General features: G+C 44.9%; 1 protein-coding gene and 1 long non-coding RNA gene across 3 annotated transcripts in view; one reads left to right on the top strand and one right to left on the bottom strand.

Moving 5' to 3' along the window:
- Positions 1-5,697: 5,697 nt before the first annotated feature.
- PRKCH (protein kinase C eta) overlaps positions 5,698-15,435 on the bottom strand; it is a 233,599-nt gene continuing 223,861 nt past the window's right edge. The window contains exons 13-14 of the mRNA XM_077909543.1: positions 8,287-8,430; positions 5,698-6,960 (exon numbers count right to left, since the gene is read on the bottom strand). Coding sequence (XP_077765669.1) covers positions 6,814-6,960; positions 8,287-8,430 — 291 coding nt within the window. The 3' untranslated portion in view covers positions 5,698-6,813. The remainder of the gene's footprint in view (positions 6,961-8,286; positions 8,431-15,435) is intronic.
- On the top strand, positions 7,144-9,031 carry LOC144320695 (uncharacterized). 2 transcript variants are annotated; one of them, XR_013386306.1, is made up of 4 exons: positions 7,144-7,317; positions 7,698-7,902; positions 8,212-8,491; positions 8,765-9,031. It is a non-coding gene; the product is annotated as an uncharacterized LOC144320695 (long non-coding RNA). The 2 variants fall into 2 exon arrangements; XR_013386305.1 differs by lacking the exon at positions 8,765-9,031 and having other exon boundaries at positions 7,145-7,317; positions 8,212-8,751.

The following is a 15,435-nucleotide window of genomic DNA, read 5'->3' as shown; positions in this document are numbered from 1 at the left end:
TCTAAAATATAGCTATGAAAAAAATATTGTAGGAGTCAAAAAATATGTTTGACACCCATGTCTGATTATATGCTTCAATAGCACGTTTAGCACCTACAGTGTACCAGGTGCCATGGATACAATTATAAGGAAGACCAGAGACCACCATTCCACTGAGCAGGTTAATTCAGGCAAATGGTATAACCTCTTTAGACTGTACATTCCATGAATGCAAGACTCATTGGGTGGGTTTTTTTTTTTTCATTCTAGTTTTACCAGCAACAAGATCATGTCTGGCATTGTGTCAGTGCTCAATAAATATTAGTTTAATGAGTACGTGGATCTTAGCTTTCTCTTTCATATCAGAATCTGCTGGAAGGGCATGTGTATTTTGAAAACACAGTAGCTCTTTGTCCCGTTGCCTAGTTTTTGTGTTTTGTCATGATGTTGCTTATTTGATAAAAGCTTATTTGATAAAAATTTCAATTATTTGAAAGTTGTGAAATTTGTTAATCCTAAGGGAGTAGAGATTATCTGAGGTTGTAGAACACTATTCCAGATTAGCATCCATCTATTAAGACTTAGATCACCGATGTTCATTGAATCCAGCTTGGCCACAAGTAAGTGAGATGTTGTCATATATGTTGCTGAAGCTCACGTGTGGGAAACCTATCATCTACCTCTGGATCGACTAGTCTGGAAACCATCCAAAAAGAAAATGAGATTAGACTCTACGGATTTAGCCTTATGAGCCTCTGTATGGTCCTTAGGATCAGTATCCTTTCTGGTGCTCAGAAACTACTACTTAAATAATTGCTCTGCAGTTTTGTCTGCACTTGCCTGAATGCTTTATATAATCTATTTACCTTGGGCTACAATTCACGCTACCAATGACTTTTATGATATTTTTATCTTAAATAATTTTCTTCAAGGAAAAATACAGGAAGTAGAACTGAGAAATCTTTTTTTTTTTCCATTGTGTTCTATTATCAGTTTCAGGAAAGAGGCTTATCTACTCTTGATCTTGTGCTGATCTTTAGAAAGCCATTTTTCCTTTCCATGTATGAACATGTGAAATAAGGCAATCAGGCAAGAGAGACTGGCATGTGATCTCTATGAGCCAAAGGAGAATTCAGGTTTGAGAGTATGCAGAGAAGGTGTAGGGGTGTGCTAGGGTGTGAAATTGCATGGAAATGGATAGGGAGGCGATCTAAGTGACGGGAGTTTTGTGAGAGGCATGAGCAATACGGTGACGTCTACTGGTAGAGGTTGACCTACTCCATCCCTCTGCTCACCTTTAGTCATGAGAGCACAAGGCTGGAAGAACTAGGTCATTACTGACACTGTCATGTCAAATAACTACCAAATTATCTCTGGTTTCTAACTTGAAATCTCTCCAAAGAAAATTCCTGTCTCAACCTCCACAACCCACTTGAATGTCTGACCACACTCAATGCCTACACAATCTTCACTTTGTTTAGCCAAATTCTTCTAGCTATGGTCCAAGCCCTTAGAAGAATGAAACCTCTGTGGGTTAGAACTGCCTTGGTGGCATAAGAAAGTTGTGGGGGGTGTGGAATGGAAAGGTGTTCCATGGGAAGAGGGGTGTAATGCCCAATTTCTAATAAGAATACAAAGACTTCAGGGTCTGTCTCTTTATTAGAAATGATCTTCACAGATATCTTCATCTAGGGAGTCAAGTCCCTTGATTCTACTAGTGGTTTTAAACCCTAAGGCATGCCAGGACCTAGGGAACCTCTTGAACACATATCCTCCTCTGCACAGGTCCACAGGCATGTCTAGTGTCCAGAAGGTGACCAGGTACTGGGGGTGGGGTATGGTCTCTGTTATCTGGTCAGAAGTGAGTTAAATGTGCCTTTAGGTTAAATCTGAAAGAACAAAAGAATTCCTGAAAGGCTTGAGGGAAGAGCTACTTTAGGGAAAACCATGGATATTTCTTAACTCCTTTTTTAGAGTGAGCAGCACAGTTTCAAGCATAGATAGTACCGGTCATGCATGTCAATCAGGGCAGGATGAACTCAAAACAGCCAAAAGTTTTTAAGTCTCCTGAGAAATCTCTTCAGCCACTCAGAGAAGTAAAACCCCTCCAGCTTGGAGCTGGCACAGCATCCCAGTTAGGGGAGACTGGGCTGCATGAAGAACACAGGTGTCCCATTTTTGCCCATGTTCTGGTGGACAATCTATGCAGCCTTCCCTTGGCGCTCTGCAATAGCTGACAATAATTGCTAATATTGATTGACCATCTTCTATGTCCCAGCCGTGGGTTAAGTGCTTGACCTAGAATATCACAGCTAATTTCTGCAGTAATAACACAGGGCTGGCAGGTGCGACTCTACCATTTCACAAATGAGAACACTGTAATCTGGGGAAAAGAACACCTGTCCCCAAGAACAGAGAGCGAACGGCAAATCTAGTGCATAGGTCTGCACTGTAGCCAAGTCCGCACTCCTAAACCCCTGGGAATCGGCAGGAGTATGCCCGCGGGCGGTCGGTGCCAGGGCTAGAGCTGATGCATGGTGATGCCAATGATGCAGGAACCCATGGGAGGCATACAATGGTAGTTGCTCTTTCGGGGCTCTCAGAGCCTCAAAAATAAATATGCAAAGCAGGATTTTATGGAGGCTTGGTGGTTAGAAAACTGCCTCCGACCGGTTGAGCTCTGAAACCTCAAATGCTAGAGGAAGGGAGAGTGCATAGAAGTGATCAACTCGAGGGGGGTGAGTGAGGAAGGTGGCAGGAGGGGAAGAACACCTGCCAGGGGCATGGGTGTGGTGGGCGGGCAGCTGGGACAGGATGAAGCCGAGGGCGGCACCCTGAGTTTGGGTTCTAATTCGGCACAGGAAGGAAGGGAGATGACAAAGCCCCATTTATAGCTGCACTTCGGTCCACTGTGTTCAGCCTGCAGCTCCGTTCCAAGGGACATCTGACCCCAGGGTTAACTTCTACTGCAAACGTCCCTGGCTGTATCCAAGTCTTACTCTCAGACGATGTAAAATAAGTCCAAGGACCCACTGTGACTCTGTGCCAAGGGCATTTTCATTTCCAGTCAGTGCAGCCAGATTAAGCAATCAGGACGACCAAACTTGGGAATAAAGATGACAAAGTTTTATGGTGCTGGCCCATGATATGGTCAAGGCCAAATTGGCTGTGGCTGGAACATTTTTGAGACAACATACATCCAATGAAGATCAGTAGGTGATAAATGGGTGTGTATATTTTTGTTCTTTCCTACCACGTCCTATCAGCTCTGTAGCTATCCCAGCTGCCAAGGTCAGCCGAACACTACATGCCTTCTTCCCAGTGATGCCATGGTGGTGGGGGTAGGTGGGGGAAGAGGAGTTACTGAAATAGGTGCCTCTGGGGGGCAGAGGGTGAGGAAAGGCCTGGAAAACCCCACCTCAGGTCAGAGGTCCCCTAGGGGTTCAGTTGGGGTTCACAGGGTTCAGTATGACCCAGACCATTTCCTCTTCATCAGGGAGGCCCAGACCCTGATTGCGTCACTCTGGCCTGCCCCAATTCCTTTGAGGGGTTTAGCAGTTCCAGGCTCTTGACACACAAATCATATAATCTCACTGCTGATAAATGGTTCTGCAGACAGGATGACTAATACTGCGCTGCCCAGCTGGCAGTTTACTAGTTCTCCCTGCTAATCCTGGTCTATGCCCTTCTTGTTTTCAAAACCCCACAAAAGTGGGAGAAATGGCTCTACTAGCAGACACTTACCAACTTGACTATAAGTAGGGATTCTGGAGTTAAACTGTCTGGTTCTGGGACACCTGGGTGGTTCAGCGGTTGAGCATCTGCCTTCAGCTCAGGGCATGACCCCCAGAGTCCCAGGATCAAGTCCTGCATCAGGCTCCCTGCATGGAACCTGCTTCTCTCTCTGCTTGTGTCTCTGCCTCTCTCTCTGTGTCTCTCATGAATAAATAAAATCTTTAAAACAAACTGCCTGGTTCAAATCCTGGTTCCCCGTCTGTGTAATAGAGTGCTCACCTATTGGGGTTTTGAATGAGTAAGTAAACTTAGAGCATTTGGAAGTGGCCTTGCACAGAATTAAATGCTAGTCATTGTTAAGGGAAAACATCTTCTGTAGTCAAAGCTGATCAACATCTCAAAGCAAATGCTTTGTAGTTCATCCGGAGACTCAAATCCACATGTCTACTTCAATGGGGGAATAGCCTGGGAACATAGGGAGAGATGGTTACGGGGATGAGGACTATCTCAGGAGGGCAGTAGGGTGATAAGGCCTGATTATTTTTCAAGATTCCTCATCCAAAAGGCAAGATGGTACTGCAGGGAAGGGTAAGTGTGACCTTGTCTTGACCTCCACACTGTCAGCTGAGCTGGACGGGGGGGGGGGGAACCCGGCAGACTCATCTGATCACATGGCTCGAGTCCAGTCTGTTGCAGGAAGTACGGGCGGGTGACCTTGTTGATCTTCAGAAAGGACACAAGGTTTAGGAGAACGGATTAAAGATGTGAAGAAGAGCCCTAACCCTGGACTTAGAGACTCTTGGAGCTTTAGGTAAATCTCTTGTACCTCTCCTCCTTCTCCTCATAAAAGAGGGAGGAAGCAGCAGCAACACTGGAAAATCTCATAGCATGATTCCTGATACTCTGTTGGGTAGGCCTGGGATCAAAAGAATGGACTGCACCAGACTGGGGGACTCAGGGAGCAGGTGTGAATAGATTGTGAAGAGGGAAGGTACTGAGTGAGTGCACAGACTTGTTAAAGAGAACATTTGGGGCCTTTGTGGGGCTATAATGGTTTTTATAAATAAATACATACAGGTTTACTCTTCATCCTTCTTTACCCATGTGGAGTAAACCACATCAAGTAGCTCCTCAGCCCCCACAGCAATAGAAGAAAGACTGAGCTGCAACCTAGTTAGGAAGGTTCCTGCTCCCCCACTGTCCCCCAAAATAGAACAGTCCCTCCTTTTCCAGAAGTCTGTTGGATTAGAACTTTAGTGATTTAGACTCTAGACTAAATCTAGACTCCTTATCAAGTCTGAAACCTTTGGGCAACCAACTAAACTTCTCTGAGCCTTTCTCTTCTCATTTGTCAAATAGGCCCTGGTGTTTTTACCCTGGAAAGAGTGGTAGAGTGACCTGAAGATGTAGTGAAATTATGTTGAGTCTGCCTAGGAACTGCTAGGTGCTGAACACAAGTAAAGGGAGGCTCCTAGCGATTGTTAATTCAAAAGTCATTTTTTCAGCTGGTAATACAAAACCCAGGACAGAGATTTTCAATATTGGCTAGATACCCTTTGACTGCTCTGTACTTCTAGAAGTACCCTGTTTGCAGATGGAGGCCGCGTTCTGGCCAATTTGATGTGCACAGAAGTGATGTGTGTCCCTCTTTGGAGATGTAGTTAAGTACCTCCATCTCTTTCTCCCTTGCTATAGCAACCTTGGAAACGATGTTTTCCAGAAGGCATAAGATAGAGGAGGGCCGTTGAACTTGCACTATATTTTATGCTAATAAGGAATAAATATCGCGCCAAGGCACTGAGATTTTTGAGGATTACCGATTCAGAATAGAAATTCTGGTAAGAAGCCAGTCTACTTAGGGACACACAGGTTATACCAACTTTTTAGGAAGTTCCTTTTGGAATTCTAGTCATTCTGCTCCAAACCTTCAATTGGATATCTCGTCGCCTAGTGGGGATAGGACAAATCCTTCTAGACAAAAAGTTTCCTTTTGCTACAAAATGCATTTATTTCCAGACAGACAAAATTCTCCAACTGCATATATGAGTACATATTACATGGTCCTTCTTCGGTAAATGTCCTGTTTATAAGAGCCATTTCTAATTATGAAAATGCATACCAAACATTTTTGTCTCTTAAAATATAACTTAAATAACTTGCTAATGTATAAGCCATAAGTCTGGTCACTGACATGAGTGGCGTGCGATTCTTCACTGAGTTCAGCGCGGTATCAACACATCATCCCACAATGAGACTTAACAAGTCATTAGGCAGCGAGCACCTAGCTCACCTGCTGTCGGTGTGGATAGTTGCTGTTGTGGCAGTGAGCCCTCTTCTGTGGGAAAAGTTATGTGCAGACAACGAAGCATGATATATGCAATGTGGAGAGGCATTTCACAGAATGCAAACACCATTCAGGTAAATAAGTGGACTGGAGCATGGAAGTTCAGTGAACGCGAGTCTGTTTACACTAGTAGGTAGCGTGGCACCGTCTCACTGGACACTCAATAAATATCCATTAAAGTGAGAATAAGAGAATAAGCTGGAATAGTTGTCTTGGTGCCCAACATCTGTTTTCAAGATTGGGCTTTAAGTTGTGAGTTTTGTTTCTTCAATCATTCTATTTGGAAAGCCGTTCATTTCCTTACCTTCAAATTCTTCATTAGGACTGACAGACTTTTCGTAGATCGCTATATTTGGGGCTCACCAGCTTACGAAGAACACAAAGTGGCCCACACAAAGTCTTGATTTGTCTTTTGAAGTCAAAAGCCAGTGTGGCTCAGAAGTTCTAGTTGATTCTTCACGCCTTCTCTTCTGTTGGTTCCTTTTAATATCCCAAGCCCAAAAGAGCCCTGGAAACTCCTAGATTGAGCAGTATATTTCGTCATGAAATCTCATTCCGGTAGCAACTCTTTTCAGTACCATGGCTTCCTTAGGACTAGAAAGAGTTGACCTCCTGAAGTTCTTTCCTTCAGAGTTTTCCACCTGCACTCTGAAGGTAATGTTCTTGTTCTAAGGCTGGTACTAGGGAATGCCAAAGGAAACTCCTGGATAATCTGGATCTGCTTGTGATTCTCATGTCTTTCATTCTCCATAAGGCTAAGGTTGCAATTCTGGAGACACAAAGGAAAAGTTTCTAAATTCATCCTGGTTAATCATAGGAAGATGTCCTTCATCAATTGGGGTTAAAACTGGCTCTTCCTTAATGAAGTCAGGGTCAAAATTACTGACATCTTCTCGAGATTTCTGTCAAAAGGAAACAAGGGTCAGATTTTTAGGCACATGAAACATCCTCATCTTCCCTGGGTTGGAGCCTGCTCCCGTGAGGGCAGAGAATGGTGGTGCAGCCCTGGGAGCAGCAGCATTTACAGTTATGACCATTATGACTAAACAGCACGTTATCATAATTCTGCTGCGCTGTGTATCATTTCAGCATTCGGGAACCCCCAGCTCACTAACCCCATGGAAATCTTGCTGAGCAGGCCCGCCTTAGGCTGAGAGGCAAAGCAGGTCATTTGGTCACCTGATCAGCCCTCTCCCTCCAAAGTGCCACTTCTCGACAGGCTTTACAGAAGGACACACATGGTCGGCTGTCAACAGAGTGTAAGCTCACACTTCCTCATCTATTGTTTATACACAGGATTCTGTGTGAAGAGATTTTCTTGAAAGATGTGGAAGTGCTGAGTTTTAGGAAACACTGCCTCTTGCTTTACTCACCAGTTGGCTTCATGTTGCCCCACTGGCAAAGCCTTCCCTCCTCCTCGAGGGGTTGGCAGGGGGAGACCTGGTAAAGGAAGCGGCTTTCCAGCTGGGTGCCTGGTGCCCAACCTTAGGGGCTATTACATTAAGCTAGCTGTGTGTCTGGAAATGTTGATATTTTCCATCTTTGTAAACTAATGCCAGAAAGCTATTTTTCTGCCATTGTTAGACATCTCATTTCTCTTACCTAAATTGAAGATGCTTTTCTGCTTTCCCCACCACAGATCTCTTAACCCACAGATGAAAAAGAACTTAGCTCTCAAATCAAGAGTTAGATCACCCTCAGGAATGCTGTCTCAGCTGCCTTGCTTAGGAAGGTACCCCTGGGGCTCCCAGTATTTCTCTGGTCAAAGGGATTTGGCCTAAGCTCTGGGCTGCAGTCGCTGGTACAGACCCAGGCTTTCCAAGCCAAGGAGCAGCTTCAGTGAGGTGGGTAGCATTTCATGTTCTTTCTACTTCTTTGGGGGCTTGGGAAATGCACCCTGGGAGCTATGAGGGAAGTATAGGAGTGATGAATTTCTCAGCTCAGCTCTTTTGGGGAAACCTAGGAAGTTTCCGGTCTCTTAGGTTCCAGAAAGTTTAGATTAAGGGAGGGTGGATTCCAGAGTAAGCAGGAGGTGAAAGATTTGAAAGAAATAACCTGGAAAGGGAGAGATGCTGTCTCAAGGGCCCACCTCCTCCCAGGTGAGGCTACCCTGCAAAATGTAAGGCTGAACTTCTGGTTTGGTTATTCCACAGGGGACAAAAGATTCTGGTGGAACACTGAGGCACTTCAAGAGAGGAAAGTCTACTCTAATGGTCTTGAACACTTACGATTCTGGGTCTGAAAGGTGGTTCTACTTGGCGATGGTTCAGCTGGGCCCAGTCGATTTCCTTAAAGAAAGGATGTCTCAAGATGGCATGCTCACCACCCTGAGTCAGGCTGCCCAGGCGCATGGTGGGGTTCTTGGTCATGAACTGAGAGGGGAACAAAGGGAGTCAATCATTCAATAATATACAACAAGAATGTCACAAGATGGTAGGCATCAGCCCTGGCAGAGGAGGCTGTGCGCGGCTTTCTGGCTGATCTTAACTAGCTGAATTTTCCATTAGGGGCAGCACAGCCAACATGAATCATCCCTTAAAGGCGGAAATGCTTGTGTGTATTTATGGCCCTCGCCACTTCATTTCAGACGTGGCCACTAAAATAAAGTGAAGGGTCCAGTTTTCTTCACTGTAAATACCATGTATTTTTCTTTCCCTTTTAAAGAAAAACTCTTTATAAAATAGTGTGCCTTTCTCAACACTGCAGTTGTCAACAGTCCACAGCTTATGAATAGGGCTACTTTTAAGAACAGCTGTGCCATTTTCTGAGGACCTGACCAGCCGGCCAGGATTCCCGCTCTCTGACAAGACCACAGAGAAGAGGGAGAGTCATTATTTTGAAGATCTGTGGGAAGAAGCTGCAAGAGTAAAAACCCTAAAGTTGGCCATTTTTCTTTATGTAGCAAAGATGCGCCTTTTCTCCTACCCTTTCATTTTGAAATGTTTAACGATTGAGAATCTTGCTACACATAGATCATTTAAGCAATGTGTGTGTATGTGTGTGTGTATGTATATCTATCTATCTATCTATCTATCTATCTATCTATCTATCTATATCTGTATTAATACCAATTGGGAAACTTCCCTGGGGCTGAGCTCCTATCAAGATATTTGAAACTAAATCTACTTTGACAAAAAGGCCTATAAGGTGTTCTGATCACATCCAAACCAAGGAGTTGTACAGGATAATTTACTTTTCAGGGCCAGAATGTGATTTTCAATTTTAAAGACACTTAAGCTAATTCAATTTCCTATTTTCAAAGTAAAAATTGCCTTGGATTAAAAAGGTTTGTTGGAAAGTTTAAATCTTTAAGGGGGCTATCTTTATGACTGCCCCCAAACATCCCTTTCTAAGTTTGATTTGGGCACAAAAGTCATGCTGTGTTCATAGAACTTGCTTTGCAGTGGAATTTCCAGACTAAATAAAAAGCCACTCTTATGGAAGGGGTACAGACATGAAAGGGTAGTGTTTGGAGGTGGCCATCCCTGCCAGGCCAGGTGTCCAAAGCTGCAAAGCCTCTGGTGTTGCTTCAAATGAAAATGACCCTGTGGAGGGATGAGGCTGCAGAAATCCCTAACCAAATCTGACAGGAAAGACCTCTGATGCTAAAAAGCCCTCCAAGAGAGGTAATAAAAAATGCAGACACCAATGGGGTTTAATAGCTTTTCCTCCCTCCTAAGGACAAGGAACGCAAGGCCAAAGGTAGGGCTGCATTGGAGGTGGAACCAGAAAGTATAAGGAGCTTTCAGAACTACACAAGTCCAATCGTTAGCACTCCAGCATGTATAGTGATCTATGTGGATTTTCGAAGTATATATCTCACAAATAGCTCAGCTCTGTGAGAGCTAGGTGTTCATGCTGCTTGAATTCTTCTGGATCAACCTGTGTACTAAGAAAGGAAAGGGAAAATATATATACAAGAAAAACGAGTAGGTTTGCTCCTTAGGAACATCAATAGGATGCGATACCTAGTAGAACAGGCATCTATTCTAATTAACAAACAATGCTGCAAAAAATGCAGAATATGAGGATGGTAGAATGGACCCAGATGGCTTGTGGGAAATTCCCAGGTCTGCCAGTGACAAGAGCAGAGGACATCTTGTGAGTGTCTGGGTACAACTTGTCCTTCTGGGCAAGAGGAACAGTGCATGGCTCTCAATGCCAGAGTGGCAGCAGCCCAGGGTCCAACAGACATTGTCCATTCTTCCTTGCTCCTGGCACTGAAGCCAAACTTCCAAGAGGCACTGCGGGAAGGAGTGAGGGAAACTAGACCAAATCACAGCTGTTCTTCCTCTAAACACAGCGTCCCTGGAAATGGAGACAGTCAGAATAACCCTTTCACTAGCTTGGATACCTTCTTTTAAATTCTGAGAAGTCCTTCTGAATAGCCAACCAGTTTTGTTTTGACTTTTAATATCTTGTTCTGAGCCCTTGAGATACAGCTATTCTCCACTTAAAAAGGGGATCAATTTACAAAGGTTACAGGGTGTCCGCTGTATGCAAGGCCATGTACTAGCCGTTGTGGGGATATAGATGACTGACACTGTCTCTCCATGAAGGAGCTGATCAAGTGAAGGGGAAATAGGCCAGCAAACTTTGTTGGGCAATCACAGCTGGGTGAAATGAAAAGAGCAGAATGGTAGGAACCCCTGTTGGGCAAGCAGCGCATGCAGTTGGTCACAAGAAGGCAAGAAATGGCTCCATGGAAGAGGTGGCATTTGATGAGACAGGAGGTGGATGAATCGAATGAACACAGGCATGAAGGAAGAAAATAGTCATGCCCAAAAGCCAGCACAGGTGCATGCAAACACCCGGTACCCTGGCAGAGGAACAGTGTGATCTCATGTGGGGATGGTTGAGGAGCCAGAGGGCGGGGGGTGGGGAGGAAGGGGAGGAGGTACAGCCTGTAGGAGCCACCAAAGTCCTATAGAGAGGTCAGTGATGACAGCTGGCCTATGTGATAGGAGATGACTCTAGCCACAATGTACTGAATACATCTGAACGAAGAGGTAAGAGAATGGTAGTGGGTGAACGGTTAAGAGATGGAGAAAACAGCTGAGAAGACCAGACAAGTTCAGAAACTAGAAGAGTTTCTTATTAGCGGGAAGGCAAGGTTAGGAGCAAGTCCTACAGGGCTTCTGGAAGACGAATGAACACAATCCACACTGGTTGGCCTTGCAGTGAAGGGGTAGGCAGGAGTGCAGGGTCTGCTCGGCTGCTTGATGGAAGGGTGGTATTGGATAACAGAGACAAGTAACAAAAGAAAGGCAACACTTGTTGGTAGTATTATTCACAGAAGCACTAACATTAGTAAGAGCAGTTTTGGGGAATGAAACAAAAACACCCAGCATTTCTTAAGGCCTGACACTGTGTGGATCTGAGAGGGAAGCTGAGTTCAGCTTTGCATTTGAAGTGTGCAGACATCCCCATGGAGATGACTAATCATGTAAATCCATGGTGCAGGCCAGGCTTAGAGATCTGACTCTGCAACCTCAACATGTGGTGAGAGAACAAGAGATGAAGCTGGTAGGGCAGGCAACACTACGGAAAAGGAGAGAAAGTATAGAAGTAAAACTGGCCCAGGCATCTTATGTGGCTCACACAGCATGTTTTAATATAATTTTAATTACTTGTCAGACATTTAAAAACTGGGGGGGGGGGGGAGGCAAGATGGCGGGAGAGTAGGGTCCCCAAATCACCTGTCTCCACCAAATTACCTAGAAAACCTTCAAATTATCCTGAAAATCTATGAATTCGGCCTGAGAATTAAAGAGAGAACACCTGGAATGCTACAGTGAGAAGAGTTCAAGGTAGGAAGACGGGGAAAAAGAAGTAAAGAAACAAAGGCCTCCAAGGGGGAGGGGCCCGCGAGGAGCCGGGTGAGGCCGGGGCGAGGGTCCCCAGGACAGGAGAGCCCCGTCCCGGAGACGCAGGAGCTGCACCGACCTTCCCGGGGGAAAGGGGCTCCAGGGAGGTGGAGCAGGACCCAGGAGGGCGGGGATGCCCTCGGGCTCCCGGGGACACTAACAGGCACCTGCGCCCCGGGAGAGTGCGCCGAGCTCCCTAAGGGCTGCAGTGCGGGCGGCGGGACCCGGAGCAGCTGGAGGGGCTCGGGCGGCGGCTCCGCGGAGGGGGCTGCGGGGCGGGGGCAGCTCGGGGGCGGCTCCGCGGAGGGGGCTGTGGGCCGGGAGCGCGAATCCACCAGCGCAGGCTCCGGAGCACAGGGCGCCGGGACACAGCCCAGGATCCGGCCTCCCCCCGGGACAGGCAGAGGCCGGGAGGGCCCAGGACAGCGAGGACGCTCCTGCCCCAGCTGAGCAGATCAGCGGCCCCGCCCCGGAGCCTCCAGGCCCTGCAGACAGAGAGCTCCGGAGTTCCTGCGGGGGCTGAATCCACGTTTCCAGAGCGGCCCCGCCACTGGGGCTGTTGCTCCTGGGGCCTCACGGGGTAAACAACCCCCACTGAGCCCTGCACCAGGCAGGGGCAGAACAGCTCCCCCAACTGCTAACACCTGAAAATCAGCACAACAGGCCCCTCCCCCAGAAGACCAGCGAGACGGACAAGGTCCAGGGGAAGTCAAGGGACTTAAAGTACACAGAATCAGAAGATACTCCCCCGTGTTTCTTTTTTTCTTTCTTTCTTTTTTTTTGTTGTTGTTTTGTTTTGTTTTGCTTTGCTTTTTGATTTGTTTCCTTCCCCCACCCCTTTTTTTCTTTCTTTTTCTTTCTCCTTTTCTTCTTTTTTTTCTTTTTATTCTTCCTTTTTTTTTTCTCTTTCTCTTTTCTTTCCTTCGTTCTCTCCTCTTTTTCTCCTTTTCCCAATACAACTTGCTTTTGGCCACTCTGCACTGAGCAAAATGACTAGAAGGAAAACCTCACCTCAAAAGAAAGAATCAGAAACAGTCCTCTCTCCCACAGAGTTACAAAATCTGGATTACAATTCAATGTCAGAAAGCCAATTCAGAAGCACTATTATACAGCTACTGGTGGCTCTAGAAAAAAGCATAAAGGACTCAAGAGACTTCATGACTGCAGAATTTAGAGCTAATCAGGCAGAAATTAAAAATCAATTGAATAAGATGCAATCCAAACCAGAAGTCCTAACGACGAGGGTTAACGAGGTGGAAGAACGACTGAGTGACATAGAAGACAAGTTGATAGCAAAGAGGGAAACTGAGGAAAAAAGAGACAAACAATTAAAAGACCATGAAGATAGATTAAGGGAAATAAACGACAGCCTGAGGAAGAAAAACCTATGTTTAATTGGTGTTCCTGAGGGCGCCGAAAGGGACAGAGGGCCAGAATATGTATTTGAACAAATTCTAGCTGAAAACTTTCCTAATCTGGGAAGGGAAACAGGCATTCAGATCCAGGAAATAGAGATTCCCCCCCTAAAAATCAATAAAAACCGTTCAACACCTCGACATTTAATAGTGAAGCTTGCAAATTCCAAAGATAAAGAGAAGATCCTTAAAGCAGCAAGAGACAAGAAATCCCTGACTTTTATGGGGAGGAGCATTAGGGTAACAGCAGACCTCTCCACAGAGACCTGGCAGGCCAGAAAGGGCTGGCAGGATATATTCAGGGTCCTAAAGGAGAAGAACATGCAACCAAGAATACTTTATCCAGAAAGGCTCTCATTCTAAATGGAAGGAGAGATAAAGAGCTTCCAAGACAGGCAGCAACTGAAAGAATATGTGACCTCCAAACCAGCTCTGCAAGAAATTTTAAGGGGGACTCTTAAAATTCCCCTTTAAGAAGAAGTTCAGTGGAACAATCCACAAAAACAAGGACTGAATAGATATCATGATGACACTAAACTCATATCTCTCAATAGTAACTCTGAATGTGAACGGGCTTAATGACCCCATCAAAAGGCGCAGGGTTTCAGACTGGATAAAAAAGCAGGACCCATCTATTTGCTGTCTACAAGAGACTCATTTTAGACAGAAGGACACCTACAGCCTGAAAATAAAAGGTTGGAGAACCATTTACCATTCAAATGGTCCTCAAAAGAAAGCAGAGGTAGCCATCCTTATATCAGATAAACTAAAATTTACCCCGAAGACTGTAGTGAGAGATGAAGAGGGACACTATATCATACTTAAAGGATCTATCCAACAAGAGGACTTAACAATCCTCAATATATATGCCCCGAATGTGGGAGCTGCCAAATATATCAATCAATTATTAACCAAAGTGAAGAAATACTTAGATAATAATACACTTATACTTGGTGACTTCAATCTAACTCTTTCTATACTTGATAGGTCTTCTAAGCACAACATCTCCAAAGAAACGAGAGCTTTAAATGATACACTGGACCAGATGGATTTCACAGATATCTACAGAACTTTACATCCAAACTCAACTGAATACACATTCTTCTCAAGTGCACATGGAACTTTCTCCAGAATAGACCACATACTGGGTCACAAATTGGGTCTGAACCGATACCAAAAGATTGGGATCGTCCCCTGCATATTTTCAGACCATAATGCCTTGAAATTAGAAGTAAATCACAACAAGAAGTTTGGAAGGACCTCAAACACGTGGAGGTTAAGGACCATCCTGCTAAAAGATGAAAGGGTCATCCAGGAAATTAAGGAAGAATTAAAAAGATTCATGGAAACTAATGAGAATGAAGATACAACCGTTCAAAATCTTTGGGATGCAGCAAAAGCAGTCCTAAGGGGGAAATACATCACAATACAAGCATCCATTCAAAAACTGGAAAGAACTCAAATACAAAAGCTAACCTTACACCTAAAGCTAGAGAAAAAACAGCAAATAGATCCTACACCCAGGAGAAGAAGAGAGTTAATAAAGATTCGAGCAGAACTCCACGAAATCGAGACCAGAAGAACTGTGGAACAGAGCAACAGAACCAGGAGTTGGTTCTTTGAAAGAATTAATAAGATAGATAAACCATTAGCCAGCCTTATTAAAAAGAAGAGAGAGAAGACTCAAATTAATAAAATCATGAATGAGAAAGGAGAGATCACTACCAACACCAAGGAAATACAAGCGATTTTAAAAACATATTATGAACAGCTATACGCCAATAAATTAGGCAATCTAGAAGAAATGGACGCATTCCTGGAAAGCCACAAACTACCAAAACTGGAAAAGGAAGAAATAGAAAACCTGAACAGGCCAATAACCAGGGAGGAAATTGAAGCAGTCATCAAAAACCTCCCAAAACACAAAAGTCCAGGGCCAGATTGCTTCCCAGGGGAATTCTATCAAACGTTTAAAGAAGAAACCATACCTATTCTCCTAAAGCTGTTTGGAAAGATAGAAAAAGATGGAGTACTTCCAAATTCGTTCTATGAGGCCAGCATCACCTTAATTCCAAAACCAGACAAAGACCCCACC

Source organism: Canis aureus, chromosome 9 (assembly GCF_053574225.1).
Source record: "Canis aureus isolate CA01 chromosome 9, VMU_Caureus_v.1.0, whole genome shotgun sequence".
Taxonomy (NCBI): Eukaryota; Metazoa; Chordata; class Mammalia; order Carnivora; family Canidae; genus Canis; species Canis aureus.
Note: the sequence above shows the minus strand (reverse complement) of the source record. Positions and strands in the feature narration are given on the sequence as shown.